The following is a 22711-nucleotide window of genomic DNA, read 5'->3' as shown; positions in this document are numbered from 1 at the left end:
GATGTTATAATAGCATACCGCTGAAAAACAAAAATATTATTCAGCAAAAATATTTCTTAGTCACCTGAGATATAATCCCACATAAAGCTCAGGTTTGGCATTTTAGACGTCAGCCACTTATGACGTAATTACGTTTGCGTCACTATTTTTTTTCTAAATGCGATTGAATTAGAAATTGCTTATCTGGAAATCGATCGCCCAATCTTACGGGATGTCCAAGTGTTTCTTGTTTCTTGTTTAAAATCTGTTTCCCATTTTTAGAAATCGGGCAACGTGTCAGGTCCAGCCATTTTAGATTGTTTAAACAACCAGAAATACTTTCGACGCTGGCATCCCCCAATTCGTAATTGTCATTTAGACCAAGATGTTCCATCTGTACAAAAATTTAATGACAAAAGTATTATATTCACGTGCAAAGCTTATTTAAGGGAATAAGTACATGTTTATTTAAGGAATTAATAAATAGTGTCAAGGGATGCCATTGGGTAAGTTAACAGCACAAAGACTTTAGAAGCACTTAGGATTGTTGTTTAAAATACTTTCCTTTTTTAAGCACTGTCCTGTTGGGAAAAATTATATGGCGTAAATTATTTCCGATTCCTAAGGACAAATTTGCAAAAAAACAACAACGTCAGCCCAAACTTTAAAAAGTAATTTCCTTATTCTTTTTATATCATTAAACTGTTTTATTTTTTATAAAAGTAGTAGAAATCAATAACAAACCTCTTGAGAGAATTTAATGTAGCTTTGACCACAAGGTTGCTGTTCAAGGCCAGTTTTAAAACAACAAAGCTTTTTCTATAGAATACCCAGATAGTAGACACTAACAAATTCAGAAAGTGCGTTGGAGAAAAGATTTGACAAATTGTTACTTAAATTTGTTTTGCAAAACGTATACCATTGTTAAACACAACATTTTGCCTATAAGATTATACAAAATCCAAGTGCCGTTTCCCGAGTTTATATGTCAAAAGTAAGAAGCCAAAATTGTGATAAAGGTGTGTAAATTTAAAGTACTCTTTTTTGACCAAACGCATGAAACAAACCAGCACTAGACAAAAAAAGCAGTATGTGTCAAAAAAGAAGGACCGATAAAAACGTTAGATGTATAAGACCCAATGTAAAGTATATTTTGAGAATATTATAGCAATTAGCAACACGTACTAAACCACCATTGTAGTTATATTTTATTTCTATTATGTTTTATGATATTAGTAGAGGTCTTACCGGTGTTTCAAGTTGACTGATTTTTTCACATAAAACTTTCAAAGCAGCTGCGGAAATCCCGCAATCATGCAGTAGCAATTGCTCGACTTTGTTCAAAGAACCAGAAATAATTTCGATTTCCTTAACTCCAAACTTGTTGTAACTCAGAATAAGAAGTTTTATCTGTACAAGGTTTAACAAAAATATATTTATATTGCCAAATTTATCAAATCAAATGGAAACTTAATTTGGACAAAATTATAATGTAATATAACGAAAAAGAGGGTTCTGTAAGAGTCGCCTTATTTAATTAACACATTAATTTGAAATGTTAACCTTATGAGGCTCAATTATTCGTTAAAGCACGATGTTTTCGCGCGTTGTGACGTGCTTGCTTTTAAGTATGTTTTCCTTTGTTTATCGTGCACTGTACTACGCGCATGCGGTGTTATTTATCCTGATGAGGCGACATGTATAGGACCCTGAAACGTCTGTGCAAAATTGCAATTGTCAGAGCTCTATAAGGTTGGCATGAGTTTACCAAACAAAATCCAAACATTCTTAAAACATGCATTTTAACAAACCTTAAATCTCATTTTCACAATTCCTTTACAAATTAACTGTAATGAGTCTGAGCTCAGACTACAGTTTCCAAGATACAGATAAGCAACAGGTCGATTTAACCTCGAAAGGATGTCAGCCAAGGCATAGGCATCCCTGGATGAAAATGAGGTGTGGCCGAGATCAAACTGTGGAGAAAGAAATTTTGCAAGAAAGTCCTTTTCATCGTCTGAGCATTCTTGTATGTCCGTCAACAGATCTAACGGATTAAACAGGTACAAGTAAAACAAAAAAAACAGAGCTCCTAAAATTACATTTAGAATACTATGTTATGTATTATGTTTTGTAATAATTGTTTTTTGTTTACTAGGCCACCGTGCTCTACAGTTCTACTAGTTTGCTGTTATTCGTTTTTACGCTTTCGTTATCGCACATTATTAAGTGAATCGATTCAAACAAATAGTCTCAATTCGCTCCCAAAGACGTTTTTTAACAAGGCAATAATAAACTACATCAACTTCTCCATGCCACATCTGCCTCTTAACTTTTAACCTAACAAGTATCAAAAAAAGTTCATAACTTTATCGTGAAGAGTAATGGGTAAAATAGCAGAGTATTTATTACTGGCATCAGCCCTAAAGCGTTTATTACAGCGGTTCTCAAACTGGGGTCTGGCCCCTTCGGGGTCCGCCACGCGATATCAGGGGGGCCGCAAGGAACTTCATGTATTTCTGCAATCTTATGTAATATCAGATCTTGCAAGTGTATTAGCAAATATTAGTCAGACAAATGAGTTTTGTGTGACAAAAAGTGGTCCATGCTTCATTACGCCTTGATTCGGTAAAACGATTTAAATAGGCCTGGCGCATGGTGGCTTTTAAATAAGTTTGCAATGACCCGGTCTGTATAACTAAACAATAGTTGAAATGGCGATCACCTACGACGTAATTCGGTGAGGTTACTACCCAGCCTCGGATAGGCTTCCGCACGTGAATTTAAATCTCACCAGAGACGTGACTATTCTAGCTTTTCCACATGGGAATGCTTGGTGTCAACCCTTTTTTGCGTAAGATTTTTAACGTTCGTTGGTCAGTACTGTCGCGATTTTGTGATAGCAAATTAGAAAATCTTAAAGCATACGACCAAAGTTTAAAAAGTAATTATCGAAATGAAAAAAGTGTGACAGCAATTTTTTCAAAACTAATAAAATCCAAATATTCTCTCACCTCTTAGTAGATATCCCTCCACGTCGGTTTTCATGAACGCGACTAACGTTTTGCGAAGCCATTCAGCTTTGTCTGCAGCAACAACAAACGAAAGGAATTTACTATAAAATTTACGAAAATTCGAGTGCAGGAAAGGCGAAAGTAGGAAACGCAGATTACGTTGTGGTGCCGGTGCAAAGGCACATCGAAACGATTTCAGATCATGTCACTATCCAATTCTGTAGGCCTAAATTACCTGAACATCAGTTCACAAGCTCGTTTTAGGCCAGAGATAACTTTAAAGTTTTTTCCCGTTATTTTAGTGAAACCGTAGAACATATTGTTAGTAGGTGTAAGGTGAGAAACTAAGTTTTTAAGTAATTTTTATCATAAAACCTTACTCAAACCCGATGGCATTTTAACAGAAGTACCTATTTAAATGTACGCAAGTACTGATTACGCCACCTATTGGCAGTTAGCTTTTTTTGCTTTCGTTAACTTTTAGACCAAATTCATTAACTTTTTAAGTTACTTACCTTTATTGCAATCACTTCCATCGCCAAGCAAAAGTCCAAAAACGAAGCGTCGAACCATCCATCAGTCAGTCTCTTCGACCAGATGGTAAATTACCCGGACGAAAAGTGCTTTTGGCATAAACTTGCAGATGTGCACAGCTGCAAACATTTCCTGCAACAGTTGGTGAACGAAATAAAAGTAAGATTGTTCGCCCTCAAACACATTTTGGCGTCGGGATACATTAATCACAATCTCTTGGACATTTACACCATCTAGCTCGTTGTCTTTCAGATGATCGTCAGTGAAAACAACGGAACTCCGAAGCATTCCCTCGTATGCCATTTTACTAACTCCTTTTAGAATGGAATGAATGTCACGTTTACTTGATCGGGCAAATGCATGAAGTTTGCCAAGAACGACTTTGAAAACCTCAGTTATCGTTTTAACTTGAGCAAAACCTTTCTCCAAACTGGCACAGATAATAAACTGCATAAGAAGTGGGTTGTGGCAAAGTTCAATTAATTGAGGAGTTTGGGTGCTTAGGTTTTCAAACAATTCACTTCCTTTTTTCCCAGCAAAATGGAAAAATAGTGTTTTCATACCTTCTTTTGAGAGTTCTCCAACAGCAACTGCAAGTTTCGGGCGAAACCTCGGTGGGATGGAAAGAATAGAGTGACGTCGACTTGCAAAAAGAAGTTTGGATTCCTTGAAGAAGTTTTCGCAGCAAAGACTTGCTATGAGCTGTTGTACTGGTAAAGGAGTGTCATATGATACCTTTGGGGGGTTTTCATTTTCAAGGGAAAAGTTCCACTGATCAAAGCCGTCAAATACAAAAACACATTTGTCCTTGTTATTTAACATCCATTTAAACGCATTATCGCGTATCGACTGATCCACATCTCTAAACTGAAAATCAAGCAGAAGTTGTTGGATTGTGAGTTGTGTTTTGTAGCCTAAATCCATAAACTTAACGAAAATCACAAAAACATTTGAGAAGTGTAAATATTTTGCGAATCTTTTGGACAGAGTGGTTTTTCCACAACCTGGTGGACCAACTAGAGCAAGGAATCGAAATTTCATCAAGAGATCTATCACATTCTCAAATCGGATTGAATTTGATGGTTCCCTGCTTGTTGGTGACATCAATTCGTCTTCCTGTGGCACCTTTTCATCATAGATGTCAATCTCTGACATGTTTGGATGGATTTGAGGGAATTCTGCCTGATTCAACTTTGGATCACAAAGAATCACGTCAGGTTCTAGTTCCTTTATCTGATGCTTTTGGATTTGTTCTACCGCTTCCAGTTGTTTTGCCTCTGTACGTAGCAAAAAAAACTATAAATTGCGATAATAGTAACCGGAAAGGTGACTTTTCTCTTTGTTGCCAATTTATACCACAATATATCTAATACACAGTTATCTACATACACAATTATTTTGCCAAACATACACAAAAGTACATTTGTTAACTAATTTGAATCGGGTATAACAACATAATTGTTTCTGCATGCAAAAACTGTAAGTCCCCACACACATGTGTGTATGTAAATTGTTTTTGGTATATATATATTTGTAACGCTTTTATACCAACGTTTCCTTATCAAACGTTGAGAACAAAAGAGCAAAAACGATTTGTCGGAGACACAAAATTACCTTCAGTTTTTTTGTCGCAAGGTATCTTGGAAGGATTGACATCTAAACAAAGATATCAGTAATTGGCTAAACTAACAAAAAACCATTGCGTTGAGCTATGTAAAGTGACACGTTATTATGCGCATACCTCCAGAGAACCATTACAGTAAATATGATTTTGCAAATTGCAGAAGAGCATTCGACCCTGCAGTGTTGAATACCAGTGGTTGTGAAATAAGAAATATTTGTCAAATCGTGTCCCAGATAAGCACTTTTGCAAAAAATAGGGTTCTTTGTTGTTTGTCAGGTTTTATGAGGAAAATTAGGATTTGGTTAACTATGTTTAGACAATTTCCGTGCTGTCGCAGACCTCTTCTGATACATTTATTTATTTTTGGCCATGTAAATTTGTAATGGACTAATATTGGTCAACCAGGATAACAAGAAAACTTTTTAGCTTTAATAATATTTGGTCCCTGGACTGTCCAACAAACAAACAAACAAAAAAATTTTTTTTCGCAACTAATTGTTGTTACACGCCCAGGGCCTAAAGCAGGGGTCGGCAACCCCTGGCACGCGTGCCAACCTTGGCACGCAAGGTGTTTCTTCATGGCACGCCAACCGATTTGGGTGTTTATATTGAAGTAACAATTTAACCTGTTACACTGCTTGTTTATAGTTATTATCAGGTCATTGTCTTAAAATTTAGCCTTACATGCACAAAACACGCTGACTTCTCTTTATTATTGATATCTGCTGGCACGAACCACCATTATTTATAAAAACGTTGGCACGCGAGGTCATTACCATATAGAAATAACCAGTAAATTGACACGCGTCGCCTAAAAGGTTGCCGACCTCTGGCCTAAAGTGTTTAATTTTACAACAGTTTAGCTTGTTAATGCTGATATTTGTTTAAATCACTTGACTGAAAACAAAAGGCTCCCCTCTGGTGAAAAAGTTTAGGTTCATAAAATTCATCATTACAAATCTTAATAAAAAACAACAACTTACTTTGGTCTCGGCCAGCCACGTTAAGAGTTGTATTTCCTTTATAGCTTCCCGAAAGGTTGATAACAACAGGAGGATTCGCTAAAAAATATTAAAAACGTAAAACAACTAAAACGTAAAAAAGTAATGTTAGCCGTTAGTTTGTGTAACTCGATATGAAACGTATTAACTCTATTGATCAATTTCATATAAAAACCACATTATATAAACTATTTGCAAAAAGCTCAACATAAATTTCAAACCTGGCTGGGAAGAAGAATGAGATGTTGTTTCATCATCTGGAGGTGTGAGTTGCTGCTTCTGTAGATAATAAAACGTAAATTAAACAATAAAGAGGAAGTTTATTAAACGTTTGTGTGGGTTCCAATTTGATTTAGGCCATTTTAATACTGCTGGGTCTGTGGAAACTCAATATGTTGACATCCTATGTTCCATAGACAGCTAAATTTAAATTACCTTTGTAACTTTATTCTACATCGAATTAAAATCCACATAAAGTGATAAGTATATGACATACTCTACATTTAGACTTTACATAACCAGCATCGGACGTTTCACACAGCTCAACACACGAACTGTACACAGGAGCTACAAAACCGGCACAGAATTAAGAGGCAGTTTTTGTACAAACAAGCCATAAGCACATAACGATTTGTTGCTAAGCACAAGCATCACTCTCCGTAACAGTAGTGTAGAACTACATTAAAATTTCGTTGTAATTCGATTAAAATCAAAATCACTGTATAAGTTTCTGTTGTAACAAACGCCGAGGCCGACGTTGAAACAATACATGTATAATGGTAATGACGGTTTGTTTACAGAACATTCATTTAACCCAGTCGTTTAGTTATTTATTGGGATAATTGCTAAGTGCACGCTAGTTTTGGAATTTGTTTTCAAAGAAATATAACCAGAACAAATTTTTATCATACTTACTATTTAACAACCAACCTAACCGTGCATTATAAAAGCATGGGGCCAGTACATGATAGGTAAGCAGCAGACAGTGCACACGGAAGTGACGTACTTGCCCAATGTCTTGTCACAGACTCTACAGCTTAACTTATCTTTGAAAATGGTTTTACCTTACTTAATCCACTTGTTCCAGGTAGCATGTTTACTTGTTCAGACATCTTAGTCAAGTAAGACTTCACTTTTTGTCAGTCAAATATAAGCTACAGATAATCTGAATTAAAAATACATTGTAATAGTATTTGGAGAGGTGTTAAACACCTGAAACCTGAAATTTATGTTAATTTTGTTTTGTAAAAAAAATTCAGCCATTAAACACTTTGTGCAAGAATACCTCTGCAATACCACGAAAAGTGCTTGTTTCCCAATAGTTATAAAGGCATGTTTGAATAGTTCTAGTAGGCAATTGACAGGCCACACCATGTTTGCGAATTTTAGCACGTAATTCGACAATATTAGGTTCCAGCTAGGACAAGCAGAAAAAGGGAAGAACGTTCTGTGTCAGTTTGAATTTGGACTTACAAACAATGTTACTACGTTGCAATGTAGCAAGACACTTTTTGACTTGGCCCATTAACAGGAATTTGTGCGCCGGGCTGCGTGTCTGGATTGCCGGCCAAAAAGGTATGGCAACATCGATCTCAGGTTACAGCCGCTAACCTTGAAACGTTTGAGGCCGCGGGTAGAAACGAGCAATCTCCAGTAAACAAAAAACTAAGCTTCTGTAACTTGACGGCTAGTGCCGCAATTTATAATTTAACAGATTTAACGAAATTTTATTCACCTAAACAAGTTTAAATACTTTACACCGATTGTTTCATATTTCGTGTTCTTGCCATTTCTTAATCTTATAAAGTTGCCCACACATGTTTTTGACTTTAAAACGCATAAACTATATTTCAGCGTCTGTGAAGTTTGAATCTCGACTAAATCACTTTGCAAAACTTACACGGTTAAGTTACAGAATGCGTACATCTGTCACGATAAACACATTTGCTTTGTTCCTTGTTGTAAAATTCTCTGGTGGATTTTACCACCAGCAGAGAGGACCTAAGACGTAAATTCAATGTAGTCAAACTGGGCAATATTCGCTACAGCTATTATTGCACAGTAGCCTCGTTGTTTCTAGAAATGTACAAAAATGAATAAGACAGTAATGTATCATTATTTTGAAGAAATATCCGAATATCGGATCGGCATAATTACCATTTGGCTGTTAAAAAACATGTGAAACATCATAAATAATTATTTTTAATCGGTCCAAAGAAAAGTCTGCTTACAATTTCACATTTCATTTAAAAATTTCAGCTTATCTATCTGAAAATCTGAACACACAGTCCACTGCACTTAATATGTCCTTACACCACACCTAAATTGCTTTTATTTAGTTACCTTGCCCCTTTGAAATTAACCTTTAAATACCTGCCCAAATACCAATTCATTGCGCAAACAGACGGGAACTGGTTTTGTGAACGTTACGCTTTTGGCGCACCAAAAGAAAGGCCAGGTCCTAAATTGAGCCCAAAGGCTTGTAACCCAGGGCGCGGTTTCATACATCAGTGGATGTCAACCAAATACTATTGCCGAAGCGGGGTTACTGACGTCTGAAGTTCATTTTGCTACACTTGCTTTATGAAAACTAAAAAAATTACAAATGGATCCTATTAACCTTTGAGTTCAATAACATTTGAGTCTTTGTGTTTTAAAAGGTGGTGACATTAAAAAAAAACTGTGGTCGGTATACAATCATTAAACAGTATATGTCGTTGGGCCAAAATGTAAGTGGTACGCGTGTGTTTAAGTCAAACAAACTTCTCGCGCAGTGAGTTTTTCAAAACGGTTTCTAATACGAGATCAATCGGCTAGCTATTAACCACCAATCCATAAGAATGACACTGAGGACGTTTTTAGAAGGTTTGGCATTGTGTATTTCGTTCAAAGGTTCTGTTATTTCGACAAAGTGTGCAATGTTTCGAAATTGTAATTGTTGGTACTGTTTCGGGCAGATTTGTGCTAATATCTTTTTGTCTTCATTGAACCCAGTTATAATTTGGTTTTCGTTATTATAGCTTTAGGAAGAACCTTACATGACAAATATACATAAAAAATGTATGTGCCTTTGTTTTTCATGACCCAGCAAGTCAACATTTCCATGTGTATCTACTGCACATAAAAACAGCATTATAAATAAAACGCACCAATGAACGGCAGTAACTTAAACACATACACTAACCGTTTTGCAAAGAAGGCCATCAATAGCTGAGAAGCCAAGCTGTTCTTGCAGTTGCAGGTCAAACACATGATTCAGTTACAAAGGAAATACCCACGTCCTACCATTAATATATATACGTAAAGTAAATGCCTACTGTACGAATTTTGTTGTAAATCCCAACTCAAAGCACTATTAGGAATGAAATGAAACACATTATCATATATCCAACGAAAATTTTCAACTTTTAACACTTCCTAACGATTACAGAAAACGCCTTTCGTACACGGTATAGTCGGTACAACGCACGTCAAATTTTAGCCTATAATTTGTTGTGAAAAGTAGGCTACAAAAGGGAACATATTACATAAACAAACAATAACTTGCCTATCTATGCAACACTGTACATTTTTTTTTACGGGGTTCGAACCCAGGACTCTCCCGGGGACGAATCCCGATCAGGGTTTTTTATGTCTGTATGTGGGTCAGGCGCGCCAGACCGTTCGGCCAAGTTCCTGCCCCATTGTTATGTTGTCGACCAAACACGTTTCTAAATGAGTCGTTTGCGCCCACTGGTGGATTAGCTTGCTTTACTTTATAGTCACGTGTAATTGACATACCAAGTTTTTACCTTCTACAAAGTTACATGCTTATCAGACCTGAAAAAAACTTCCACCTCCGCAGGTTTATGTAATTTGGGGTTGAGATGGGCGTTTATTTCAAATGGTTAAATTCCAAACTTGTACATTTGTTCTTGTGGGATATTATTCAATTGTTGATTGATTTGTTCTGCTGCGAACATTCTCACAGGCACCGTAATTTTGGAGCAGATACAGACTAGTTTAGTTTCGTATTTTTTAAACCGTTTTTGAGCCACGGAACACTTTGTGCATAAACATTTGGTTCACTGCCTCTCCATGGGTTTGTTTGCGCACGTACAAAATCCTGTCTTGCTTGGTGGTCGCTTTTAACGCTGTGTACAGTGCAATAAAATGAAGTCAGGTTTTAAGTAAACGTTTTTTTAAATGTTAAAACTGTGGGCAATGCCACACAAATAGATACCAGGGGCAGTATGTTGTACGCCGGTATAGGCTATACCAGTGGTTCCCAACCGGCAGGAATTCCCCCAGGGGGGAATTTTGTAGTTTGTAGGGGGAATTTGTGTAACAATATTAATCTCTTACTGGTTTTCTGTGTTATGTGTTATTGCTGCATATGAGCTGAGAAAAGGAAGTTCTCGAATAATCGATTTAAGGCAGCAATGCAGAAAGTGGTTGTACGAAGAAATTTCGAGAAATTTAAAAACTACAGAGCTTTGCACTGGTTTAAGAATTACCGTGCAAGTCTAGGTCACTTGATTTAGCTAATTGTGATGTAATTTTGTATGTGTGATATCATGTGATTTAGACAATGCTAGAAGGTTATGCCGGCTATAAAAGCCCGCGTGTCAGCAATACTTAGTGTTAGATCGTTGGTAATTGGCCAGTCAAAAAGCAGTTTAAATTTCATTCACGCTACTTAAAGTAAGAATTGTTAAGTGTAAAGCCTCCATTAAGTCTTCAAAGTCTTGTGCTAGTTATCACAACAATTAAGCAAAATTTATCTCAGCAGTGTTTCAAACGAGTTTTACCGTAGGTTTTACTTAACATAAGTGTCAAAAAGAGAAAATACAACATTTTATATCTTGAATATGGATTCACATGCATCAATCAAAATGGAGAGGAGAGACCTCAATGTGTACTATGTAATAAAGTTCTGTCAAATGATTCTTTGAAACCAACAAAGTTAAAACAGTATTTACAAAATGTTCAGTCACAATATAAGGATAAAAGTAGAAGCTTTTTTGTGCGTCACGCTTGTGCTTGTGAAAAAGACTAGATTCAAGTGGGACATACAACGAAACAAACACAAATGCAGTTGAAGCTTCTTACTATGTTGCTTTGGAAATAGCGAGGCATAAAAAACACACATACAATTGGTGAAAATTTGATAAAACCTTGTGCTTTAAAAATAGTTGAAGTTGTGCTTGGAAATGAAGATGGGGAAAAAAGTTGCTGCCGTTTCATTATCAAATAATACAGTCCAGGGAAGGATAGAAGACATGGCTTTAGATATAAAAGGTCAAGTTATACAGGAGATTAAGTCTGCTACATTTGGCTTATTTTCGATTCAACTGGATGAATCTACTGATGTGGCATCGTGTTCCCAGTTAATGGTATTTGTTGAGTATGCCCATTCAAACGCATTTAAAGAGGAGCTTCTTTTTTGTTCCTGTCTCGAAACAACTACGAAAGCTGTTGACATATTTGAAAAAGTTTCTTCTTTCTTTGAATCCGAAGATATTTTATGGAAAAACTTACGTGGGTGTTGCACGGACGGAGCCCCAGCTATGCCAGGAAGTAAATTAGGATTTCAAGCTCGTGTTAAAAGCCCAAACGTAAAAGATATCCACTGCATGATTCATCGTCATGCGCTGGCTTCTAAAACGCTTCCTGCTCCATTACGTGAAGTTCTTGATCAAACAATTAAAATGGTCAACTTCGTTAAACAACTGTGCATTGACATGGATGCAGACCATCACGTACTTCTTTTTAATACAAACACTCGGCTTTAAGGTTTTCCAGAGGAAATGTTTCCAAGCGAGTGTTTAGGCTCAGAAACGAGCTTAAATCATTTTTGAGCTTCAAAAGAAATTGGAATTCGTTTCATTGCTGAATGATGTTAGATGGATTAGAATATGTCTTGCTTATTTGGTTGATATGTTTGATCAATTGAATAAACTGAATCTGAAGATGCAAGGGAAGAACACCAATTTAATACTATTTAAAGATGCTTTGGAAGCTTTCACCAGCAGACTAAATAATTGGAAGAGAAAAGATAGAATGAACAATGTTACAATGTTTGAAGAATTTATCACCAGTTCTGGTTGTTGATGGCCAAGAACAAGTTCTTCCAGATTTGGAAAAAGATTTGATTTTGCAAAATCTGACAGCATTAGAATCAGAATTCATTCGATACTTCCCTACATTTGATGACGATGAGCTGGATTTAATACGAAATCCATTCACATTGTTGGTGGAAAAAGTTCCCGATAAATTGCAGGATAAATTTTTAGAACTTTAAACGGATTCTAGCGCAAAAGATTTATTCAGGAATACATCGATCACTGAATTTTGGCCACTGATGTGTAATTCTTATCCCAAAGTGGCAAAGAGAGCTATTCGAAGTGTCCTTCCGTTTGTCTCCACTTATTTTTGTGAATCAGGTTTTTCAACTCTTTTGCAAATGAAAACAAAACAGATTAAACGTGGAGAATGATATTCGCTGTGCTCTTTCCAATACTCTTCCACACAATCAAGAGTTGTCGAGACAAAAGCAATCACAAGCTTCACACTGACTGTTACATGCAATGACTCTAATATTTTGAATATATTTTTGAATAAAATATTTTTCAGAAAAGGTCATGATAGTACAAAGAAAAATATTAGAGGCTATAAAAGTTATAATCGAGAGTTTAATTTCAGTTCTAAGAAATAGATTAAAATGTTAGTAAACGATATTTTAGCAAACTGAATTTGTAGGGGGGGAATTCGATTTGAATATCGACTAAAAGGGGGGCACAGGACAAAAAAGGCTGGGAACCACGTAAAAGTAACACGAATGGCCTGGATTAGGGCAAAAAAATATTTAGGTTTTACTCCCAAACTTGCAGCAAATTAAAACTACGTAGTACATCAATCCAACAATATACAATGTTAGATTGCCTACCGACTACACAACAACGTATATTTTTTGTCAAAGCGGCACAGGGTTGCACTATAATGCGTCTTAAAGTTAGAATTTAGGACAAAAATAAAATGATTTTTAGCTGTAGCTGAGTGTATGTTAAAATAAAGTTTATAATCTCGTCTACAATATACTGACCCGATATACTTCCAAAGTGCGACAAATGTGTATATGTTTAGAGAAGGCCTACTTACTATTTTTTGTTGTAATGTGTTCGTTTGTACCGTATAAGTAAATTGTCTGTCGCAGTAAGAAGCAAAAGCTTAATGACTTTGCATTGCAACTGACGTCGGTGATATCTAAAGGGTTTTAACATGTCGGATATGGTTTAGTTATGTGTGAAACAAAACTAGCCTGAGGACAATATAGACGTATTTATTGTGCAGATTATCGAAATAGCCGTTGTTTATTTAAAAATCGAACACTCAATCTAAAGGCAAATTCTTGTCTTTATATTTCTTTGCGTAAATTTATTTTCATGAACAGAAATCTCGCATCTCCACAGCATCAACTTCTTCTTATATCCAGGAATAAATCTGTGTTTATGACGCATTTCGTTGAAACACAATTCAAGAAATTTCATCTGTAAAAGAGAAAATGTGCAATCACGCTATTCCGTAAGAACATTTATCAGGTTCCAAGCAAGTATTTTTTTTCTACTCTAAAAAAAAGTAGTAAGGTTCTTATAGCAGAATAATGTAAAATAGCGGATGTTTTTTAAGTACAAGCAACTTGACTTTTACTGAAATCTTTCGCTAGCAACTTTTGAGTAACCGACGGGGAAGAAACAGGCTTTTTGTGAACAAACGTAACTGCAATTAGGGTGGCAAAATCACACTTACAGGATAATAATTTTCTCCCACCTTAGTTACACTTTTATCATTGCACGAGCCCTTTGCTGCTCGGAAACTCGTATGAAAATGCGTCGCACGCAATAAACCTTAAAGAACGCTTTTCGACAACCATGACTACAAAAAAGTGACCTTGCTCTTGAACTTTTTATTCTCCGTTTTAATCGCACGCTACTGTTCTCTTTTCCTAAACTCGACCAAAAGCTTTGTGCGGAATGAATCCTTAGCCAAATTACAATCGAGAGAGAAAAAAAAGCCAAGGAGAGACAAATGCTACTCCGTCCATAAAAAGTAATCAAAAAGTATGTAGGGCGTGTGTGAATTGCACGTCAAATGGGAAAATAAAAACGAGCACTTCTGTTAATAAACAAAAATTAACGAAAAATTATTAACGAAAAAATTATAAGTTAAAGTACTGTTAGAAGAGTGGTATGTGTGTCAAATTCCTTTACGGTTTGTAATATTAGGAAAAACTCTTACCGGGACTTCAAGTTGACTTATTTTCTCTCTTAAAATGTCCAAACCAGACACCGAAATTATGCAGTTGTGCAGCCACAATTTCTTGACTTTATTTAAACAACCAGAAATAAATTTGATTTCGTCGTCTTCAAACTGGTTGGAACTGAGATCAAGAAACTTGATCTGCACAACATTTGAAAATTCTTTGTTGAAAGTGTGCTAAAACTGGACAAAACTACCATGTAATAAATCAAAAAACTGTGTTCAGTTTTTTTTTGTAATTAACACATTACTTTGATAAACAAACCGTAACATTCTCAGGGCAAAAAAAATCACTGGGGTCCGTGGTCCCTTAAGGGTCCGCCACGCGATTTTGGACCGCGAGTATATAAGCAAAAGTTAGATGTACAAATGAGTCTTCTGTGACAAGAAATAGTTTGTTACTGCATTTTTAGGTTTCTAAAAAACTAAAAAGGCGATTATTCGCGCACAATTTAATTATTGTTTCAGTCCTGTTTGTGACGTATTAAAATGCCATTAAAACATTCCCACATCAAGTAATGTATACACTTAGTTTTATGAATACATTTAACTTGGACCGCGAGTGCTCGAGAAAATTGCTAAATGACCGTTATGACAAAATATGAAAAAAGTTTGAGAACCGCTGACTTAGCACCTCTTGTCTCATTTGCTTGATTCCACCACAAATCAAATTTAGTGAGTCTGAATTTAGGTTGCCGTTGTCAAGTCTTAGCCTCTCAACAGATCGATTTAATCTCGGAAGGATTTCAGCCAAAGCGTGTGCTGCACTGGATGAGATGGTAATGCTGTAATCCAATTGAAGGGGAAGATAACATACAAGGTAATCCTTTTCATCATCTGAGCATTCTTGTATATCAGTCAACAGATCTAAAGAAAATGTAAAAAGAAATGTATCGCAAACCAGACCTCTCTGGTGCATATGATCACTTTAGAACAGTGGTTCCCAATCAGGGGGGAATTGCCCACTAGGGGGAGGGGAATTTGTAATACAATATTAATCTCTTACTGGTTGTCTGTGCTATGTGTTATTGCTGCATTTGCCAAAAAGAGAAAAAGACAGAGCTTTGCAATTATTGTGTAAGTCTAAGTCACTTGATTGGGCTTGATAAATTTCTGTTCTGTTCTACTTTCTGTTCACTTGATTAATTCATGTTCTACGAATTACATTAAAATATTAATGTAAATGATATTTTAGCAAACTAAACTTGTAGGGGAGAATTAGATTTTAATATCGACTAAAAGGGTGCACAGGACAAAAAAGGTTGGGAACCACTGCTTTAGAACTAATCCCAGCTGTTACAGCGAGAATTGATTTTTCCCTTGGCTGATTTAATCGTAACGTATGAAAATTTTCATCCGCGAGAGAGCGTATGCTTTGAAGTTTGAATGCCACGTGTTTGTGAGCTACATTGCTTGCTAGGTTTAGCAGTCCAGATAAGTGAATTTAGCCTAATTTCTTTGGGTCTCTTTTGTTTATACTTTATAGTGAAACAAGTAACACTAACAGCAATGTTTGAAAAGCTAAACTGTCAATTGTGGTTCTCTAGCCGCTGGTTGGTACAGCCTTGGTTACCCAACTGTTGGTATGTGTTATGATTTTGTTTAACGCGTAATAATCTATACTGAAAACGTAACTGAACTTATAATAGGTGATTGGGAGTCATTTTGACGTTTTTATGATTTTGACGATTACCTGTAGTAAGTTCTGTTGTGCACTCCTTTAACTGCTACATGTGTAAATGTTGCAAAGGCATCATAATGAATGCGCATGGCGTCTTTTGTGGCTACAGGAAAAAAAAACGTTGCCGTCGCTATTGACGCTGTTAGGGCCAGGCTGCGCATCTAGCGGTCGTTACATACGCAATTAACAGTGGTTGTGATCCGACTTTGGGATTGATCACCGAGTCTGTGTGGCTCAGTTGGTGGAGCACTAGCCCAAGAAAGGCTCCAGTCGATGGTTCAAATCCCACCGAGGGGTGGCAGTGCCTTGTCATATAAGGATGCTTTGCAACCGGCTTGGTTCGGTCTAACACTCCAACGCTTTCCATGGGCCTGGTGTACTATGCTTTATATGTAAGTATGTCGTGATCGTTGATCTTCATTAACGCTTTACGGGTGACCTCTTTGTTTGGTACAATGACCCATTTATTGTAAGTTTACAAAATTAAAAGCTATCGTGTCCTATTGAACTGCTGTTAATAATCTTTTTACTTTAAGGTTTTTGAAAGTTTTCATACTATCACCGGAAAAAAATTGCCAATTTAACATGCAAATATGTGTGATAAATATGACGCTATACGCGTTCTTTGTTGAGATTTTTTTACGCAGGTTATATACTGATAATTATACATGTGCTTGAGCTATTTACATCTAAAAGTTGTAACAAGTTTTATATACTTACTGCTCTTATCATTATTATTTATTCATTAGCTAGTGTGTCGCCTTATTGCTTTTAAAAACATTTTGAAATTGTTTTTTTTCTCTAGAGCGGTACAATTTATTGAAAGTAGGGGTATTTCGAAGTTGTAAACTCCATTTTTTGTTTCTTAAAGGTATATTGGGTTTTATACTAACTTTATGGCATATAACCGTGAATATGAACACTAACAATAACGAACAAACAACCGCTAAACATTCGGTCACCAATAAATTAAAAGAAAGATCACGTGCCAAAAACTTACTATTTGGACCTTTATTTCTCTACGACAGCAAAAAAGTTTTTAGACACTTGAAAAAAATGTCAAAAATTTGTTGGGCCTTAAATTGCCACCGATGGCTAACAAAATCCAGAATGAATAATGCCCTAATGGAACCAAATTGACCCCCTTGTACTGATATATCTTTTCATTTTATCAGCAAGTTTTAAATTTAACAACAAAACCTTTCTATGTTTCCAAAATTATAATGAGTTATAAACGGACACTTTAAAGTTTGGATTAGTCGTAGATTTTATTATACAGAACTGACAGTTCTAAAACTTGTAAATCATTTGTAAGAATGTATATATTTTTTAAATTAGATGAAAACAGAAACATTTTATCTTGTAAATAAAAAAATATGAGAAGTGGGCCTTATTTCTTCCCGCAGGTCATTGAAATAGCAAACATAAACACTCTCTCACCCGTAGGTTGATAGGAACCCACGTTAGTTTCCATGAACATGACCAGCTTTTCACGAAACATGCCAGCTTTGTCTGCACAATCAATTTAATTGTTTGTGAATAACAGGAATGGCAAATAATCTAAAGATAAATAGCAGAGACGATAAGGTCAAAAAATGTGCTGTAGCCAAAGTGTCGGGATAAGCCCTACAAAAGATCTGATGGTGACGTTTGGTGGTCAACACAAAGATAGCAAGTGACTGGGAATGAAATGATTATTGTAACATTTACATTCATACAAGACGACGCAGTAGTTACTGGAAAATACGACCAGGATGTACATTAGAATACTGCAGCACTAAATATCCGTGGGAAACAACTGAAAATCTGTGTAAGAAAGACGTGCAGACTAAAATGAAAAAAAAAAAACGAACAAAAAAAAACTTCTGCTCAACATGCTTACACTGATCATTGTCATGTCACTAACCTTTTTTGTAATAATTTCCATTTCCAAGTAGAAGTCCACAAACAAACCGTCGAACCATTTCCCAGTGACTCTCATAGACCACCTGGTGAATTATTTGGTCGAAATCTGCTTCGGGCATAAACCTACAGATGTGCACAGCTGCTAACATCTCCTGCAACATTTGATGCACGAAATAAAAGTACGATTGTTCGCCCTCAAACACATTTTGGCGACGAGATACATTAATCACAATGTCCTGGATATTCACGCCATCTAGATCGTTGTTTTTCAGATGATCGTCAGTAAACAAAACAGATTTGCGAAGTATTCCCTCGTATGCCATTTTACTAACTCCTTTTAAAATAGAATGAATGTCACGTTTACTTGATAGGGCGAATGCATGAATTTTGTTCAGAACGACTTTGAAAACATCAGTTATTGTTTTAACTTGAGCAAAACCTTTCTCCAAACTGGCACAGACAATAAACTGCATAAGAAGTGGATTGTGACAAAGTTCTATTAATAGAGGAGTTCGAGTGCTTAGGTTTTTAAACAATTCACTTCCGTTTACTCCAGCAAAATGACAGAACAAAGTTTGCACACTTTTTGTTGGAAGATCGCCGACAGAAACTGTAAGTTTTGGGCGAAAAATGATTGGGATAGAAAGTATAGAGTGAAGTCGGCTTGTAAAAACAAGTTTAGATTCCTTGAAAAATGTCCCGCAGCAAAGATTTGCTATAAGTTGTTGCACTGATAAGCGAGGATCATATGATATATCTAGTGGGTTTTCATTTTTAAGGGAAAAGTTCCACTGATCGTAGCCATCAAAAACAAAAACACATTTTTTCTGGTTTTTTAACATCCATTTAAAAGCGTCATCACGTATCGACTTATCTACATCTCTAAACTGGAAATCAAGCAGAAGTTGTTGGATTGTGAGTTCTGTTTTGTAGCCCAAATTCATAAACTTTAGGAGAATCACAAAAACATTAGGGAAGTGTAAGGATCTTGCTAATCTTTTGGACAAAGTGGTTTTTCCACAACCTGGTGGACCAACTATAGCAAGGAATCGAAATTTCATCAGGAGATCAAAAAGATTCTGGAATTTTATAGGTTTTAGTTTTTTAAGCTTTTGTTTTACTTTCATGCTTGTTGATAGCTTCTTATCTTCTTCGGGCGGCTCATCTAAAGTAAATGTTACTTTACTGCTCGTAGATGGCTTAAAATCTTCTTTCAGTGGCTTCTGGTCGTCAAATATGTCAGTCTCTCTCATATTTGGATGGACTTGAGGAAATTCTGCTTGGTTCAACTTCGGGTCACTGAGAATCACATCCGGTTCAAGTTCATTCAGCTGATGCTGTTGGAGTTCTTGGGCTGCTTCCCATAGCTTTGCCTCTGCATGTGACATAATAATAGAAAAAAGGTAACTTTCCTTTATGTTGTCAGTTTATACTGCCCACCAAATTTATGCATTGTTATCCACATTCACAATTTGTCATACTTGTACACAAGTGCATTGTTTACTAATTTTAAGTGTGTATAACATCACAAAGGTTTCTGCAAGCAAAAACGGACGTGTGTTTATACGAAATGATAACGATTTGACTATGATAGTAAAACATTTAAAATTGGACAGACGCATTGACAGAAAAGCACTTAATGCATTTGCGAGATTCGATTCAACCGTTATAACTTCTTGTTCGTGTTATTTTCACACAATTAGCATGTTTGCATTTTGCAGAAAGATCGACCGTTTAACTATACGTTTTGGTAAACGCACTTTTTTGGTTTAACAGATTATGGGAATATGGTATAATACACCTAATTTTGTACAAGAACTAAGCGCATTAGCTTGGTATTGTTGGAAAACATACGGTTTAATGGCCATTTATCACGGCTATCTGAGACGCACAGTTCACGTTTTGCCTGAAATATGAAGGTTTGCATACTCGTGGCGGTAAAGGTTTAAGCCGATCAAGGTAACAACAAACAAGGAACGCCCTACAACAACTGTTCAGATTTCGGCACATTAGGGCTGGTTTTTCTGGCTGGTGAACCTAGTATAGACGAACATTTCGGGGTTAAGGTCATTCATGCGGGAGGTAGAGGCCTTTTATTCGCTACGTTTAATCGTAAATTGTTATGCATAAATATTTAACCGGTCGATGTGGCTGAAATTTTAAACCACAAATATGTAGATATTCATCACATTGTTCAAACTCCAACGTTATTAGGTGTGTATTTATGACTTAAAGATTGTGTGGTGTATTAAAATACCTTCGCTTTTTTCGTCGGAGGCCACCGTCGAAGAATTGACATCTAAACAAAGACATCATAGTAATTGGTAATCCAAAAAGTTAACTTGATTTTAATGCACGTATAAAAGTAAGTCAAATTTAGGTTTATTGTCAAATGGACACAGGTTTTGTGCTGGTTTTATTAATTAAACAAAATTGTATTGGTATGAATACCGCTGACATTGAAATTAAAATTCGTACATTTCCACGAAGTCCATTTTTCAAAAACAAAGTTCTAAAATTAATCGCAATAGTTTACACAAGCATATATATTTTCCATGGTTTAGTCCCAAACGCTGCTTTATAAGTGACGCACATAATTGAAAAGAAGCTGGCATATAGTAAAAAAGCCATTCTAAAATTAGTTTCTAATCTCACTTTGGTCTCCGTAAACCACGTTAATAGTCGTGTTGTTTCCTGTATTTCCAGAAATATTGACGGAATTGGCTAAAAAACAAAGGAATAAAAGATTCGACAAGTGTCATTTTGTTGTGTAATGCAGTTAGAAACACATTTACTCTAACTCAGACCAGATTGTACAGATTTACAAATGTGGACATGTTGTAACTATAACAACTTAACAAAATTGCAAACCTTGTTGGGAAGACGTTGGGGATGTTGTTTGATTATCTGGTGGTGTAAGTTGCCGCTGCTGTATGCAGAAAACAAACAAACAAATCAGACAAACAGTGTACATCCGTATGAATTTTTTGTGTGGTTTTAAATTTAGTTTGGGTCTATTTTAAATGTCTGGTCGACGCGACGCGTAGTATACGCTATTCACAAACGGGGCAACACAATAAACATCAAAACAGACGATGATGCTTTCAACGTGCTACACACCATTGTTATTCTACCTTTTCTTTGTTTATCTTGTACTGTACTATGCGCATTCAATGTTATTTACCCTGATGAAAGCGACCATAGGACGTCGAAACGTCGGTACAAAAATACAATTGCTCAAAGAGCTCTATATCGTTGATAATAATTTGCCAATTTAAAAAAAAAAAAAAAAAAAAACCAAACCAGGTAACTTTATAATATTAAAGTATCGAGTCAATACATGGTAAACAAGATGCGTATGGTGCGCACTACAGTGGCATAAGGTGGCTACTGCAACCCATGCGACCAATGTCTTGTCAACATCTGCAATGATGAGACCTTATATATGTCGAAACAGTAAGCACTGGTTGCAGCTTACTTTTCAAATTAAACTTACTAAACAGAAAACAGACTTACCTCACTTAAACCGCTTGGCCCAGGCTTCATGTTTTCTTGTTCAGACATCTTAGATAAAGATACCTCGCTTTTTGTCAGTCAAATACAAGCTACAGTTAAGATATCCTGAGTCAAACATAGGCTATATTATAAATAATGTTTATAGCAAGGTACATAAAAATGTTAAACAAACAAAGTTTTCTAACTATAAATACAGCTTGTTTGACTGACAAGAAAGCCGTTGCAACATTATACAAAGTACATTCATTCCCGTACAACACATAGTTTGGGTACGGACTAGCGATAGCCCTAACAATGTCGAAAGGTTGCAGTTGAACTCTTTGCGACTAGGCCGCTGTTTCTCAACTGATGGTCCATAATGACTTTTTGGGTGGTCTACACCAGGGGTCGGCAACCTTTTTTCTACTGCGGACCGCTTTTGAAACTGAAATTTTATCGCGGACTGGGCTTCAAAAAACTACAAATATTTAGCAATGAAAACGCATCAATTAGTTCATCCCTGCGATACATGGACAAAATGTTTTAGAGCATTTAACCAGAAACATTATACGGCCCGGTAACGAACTCGTCGCGGACCGGTACCGGGCCGCGGACCGGCGGTTGCCGACCACTGGTCTACACTCTAAGTCTACAGAATGTCCACTAACTTTGGTGATAAACTGGAGATGATTGCCTATTAGGCTATATACTGAAAGATGGTCAAAATGTAAGCTGTTAATAACTTTTATGCATTTGAAATTTGGTTTTAAAGAATTTAGTTCAAGCCAAAAAGTTCCATTTTCCAATTCCTTCAATCTTGCTCAAAAATTGAATGGGTCACGGTCTTATTTTTACTAGGCAAGTGGTCCATGGCCTGAAACGAGTTAAAAACCACAGGACTAGGCCAAACACTATTAATCTGCGCTGGCCTGTGCTGCTCAATTGCGGGCGAAAGCAGAAAAGAAGGTTTGGTCTCGGGTTACAACCGCCCACCTTGGAACGTTTTAGTAAAAAAAACAACCAGCAAACGCAAGGCGAAGCTTTTACGAAGGTTCCCAAGGGGGTCCGTGAGGGCAAATATTTTTAGTTTCATTGACCAACAGTAAATTATTTTGAAGTTTTCGAACCGTTTTACAATCCTGCATACAAGTGCAAACTGTTTATTGCACCTCTGGGCCAA

The 22711-nt window shown here is 36.3% G+C and overlaps 1 protein-coding gene across 1 annotated transcript; it reads left to right on the top strand.

Moving 5' to 3' along the window:
• Nucleotides 1–11350: 11350 nt before the first annotated feature.
• Nucleotides 11351–12435, top strand: LOC145211394 (zinc finger BED domain-containing protein 5-like). The gene is made up of 2 exons (XM_080080039.1): nucleotides 11351–11893; nucleotides 12220–12435. The coding sequence occupies exons 1-2, from the start codon at nucleotides 11351–11353 to the stop codon at nucleotides 12433–12435; spliced, it is 759 nt and encodes a 252-aa protein (XP_079936165.1).
• The last annotated feature ends 10276 nt before the right edge of the window (nucleotides 12436–22711 follow it).

This window comes from Phallusia mammillata, chromosome 1 (genome assembly GCF_965637545.1).
Source record: "Phallusia mammillata chromosome 1, kaPhaMamm4.hap1.1, whole genome shotgun sequence".
Lineage (NCBI taxonomy): Eukaryota > Metazoa > Chordata > Ascidiacea > Phlebobranchia > Ascidiidae > Phallusia > Phallusia mammillata.
Note: the sequence above shows the minus strand (reverse complement) of the source record. Positions and strands in the feature narration are given on the sequence as shown.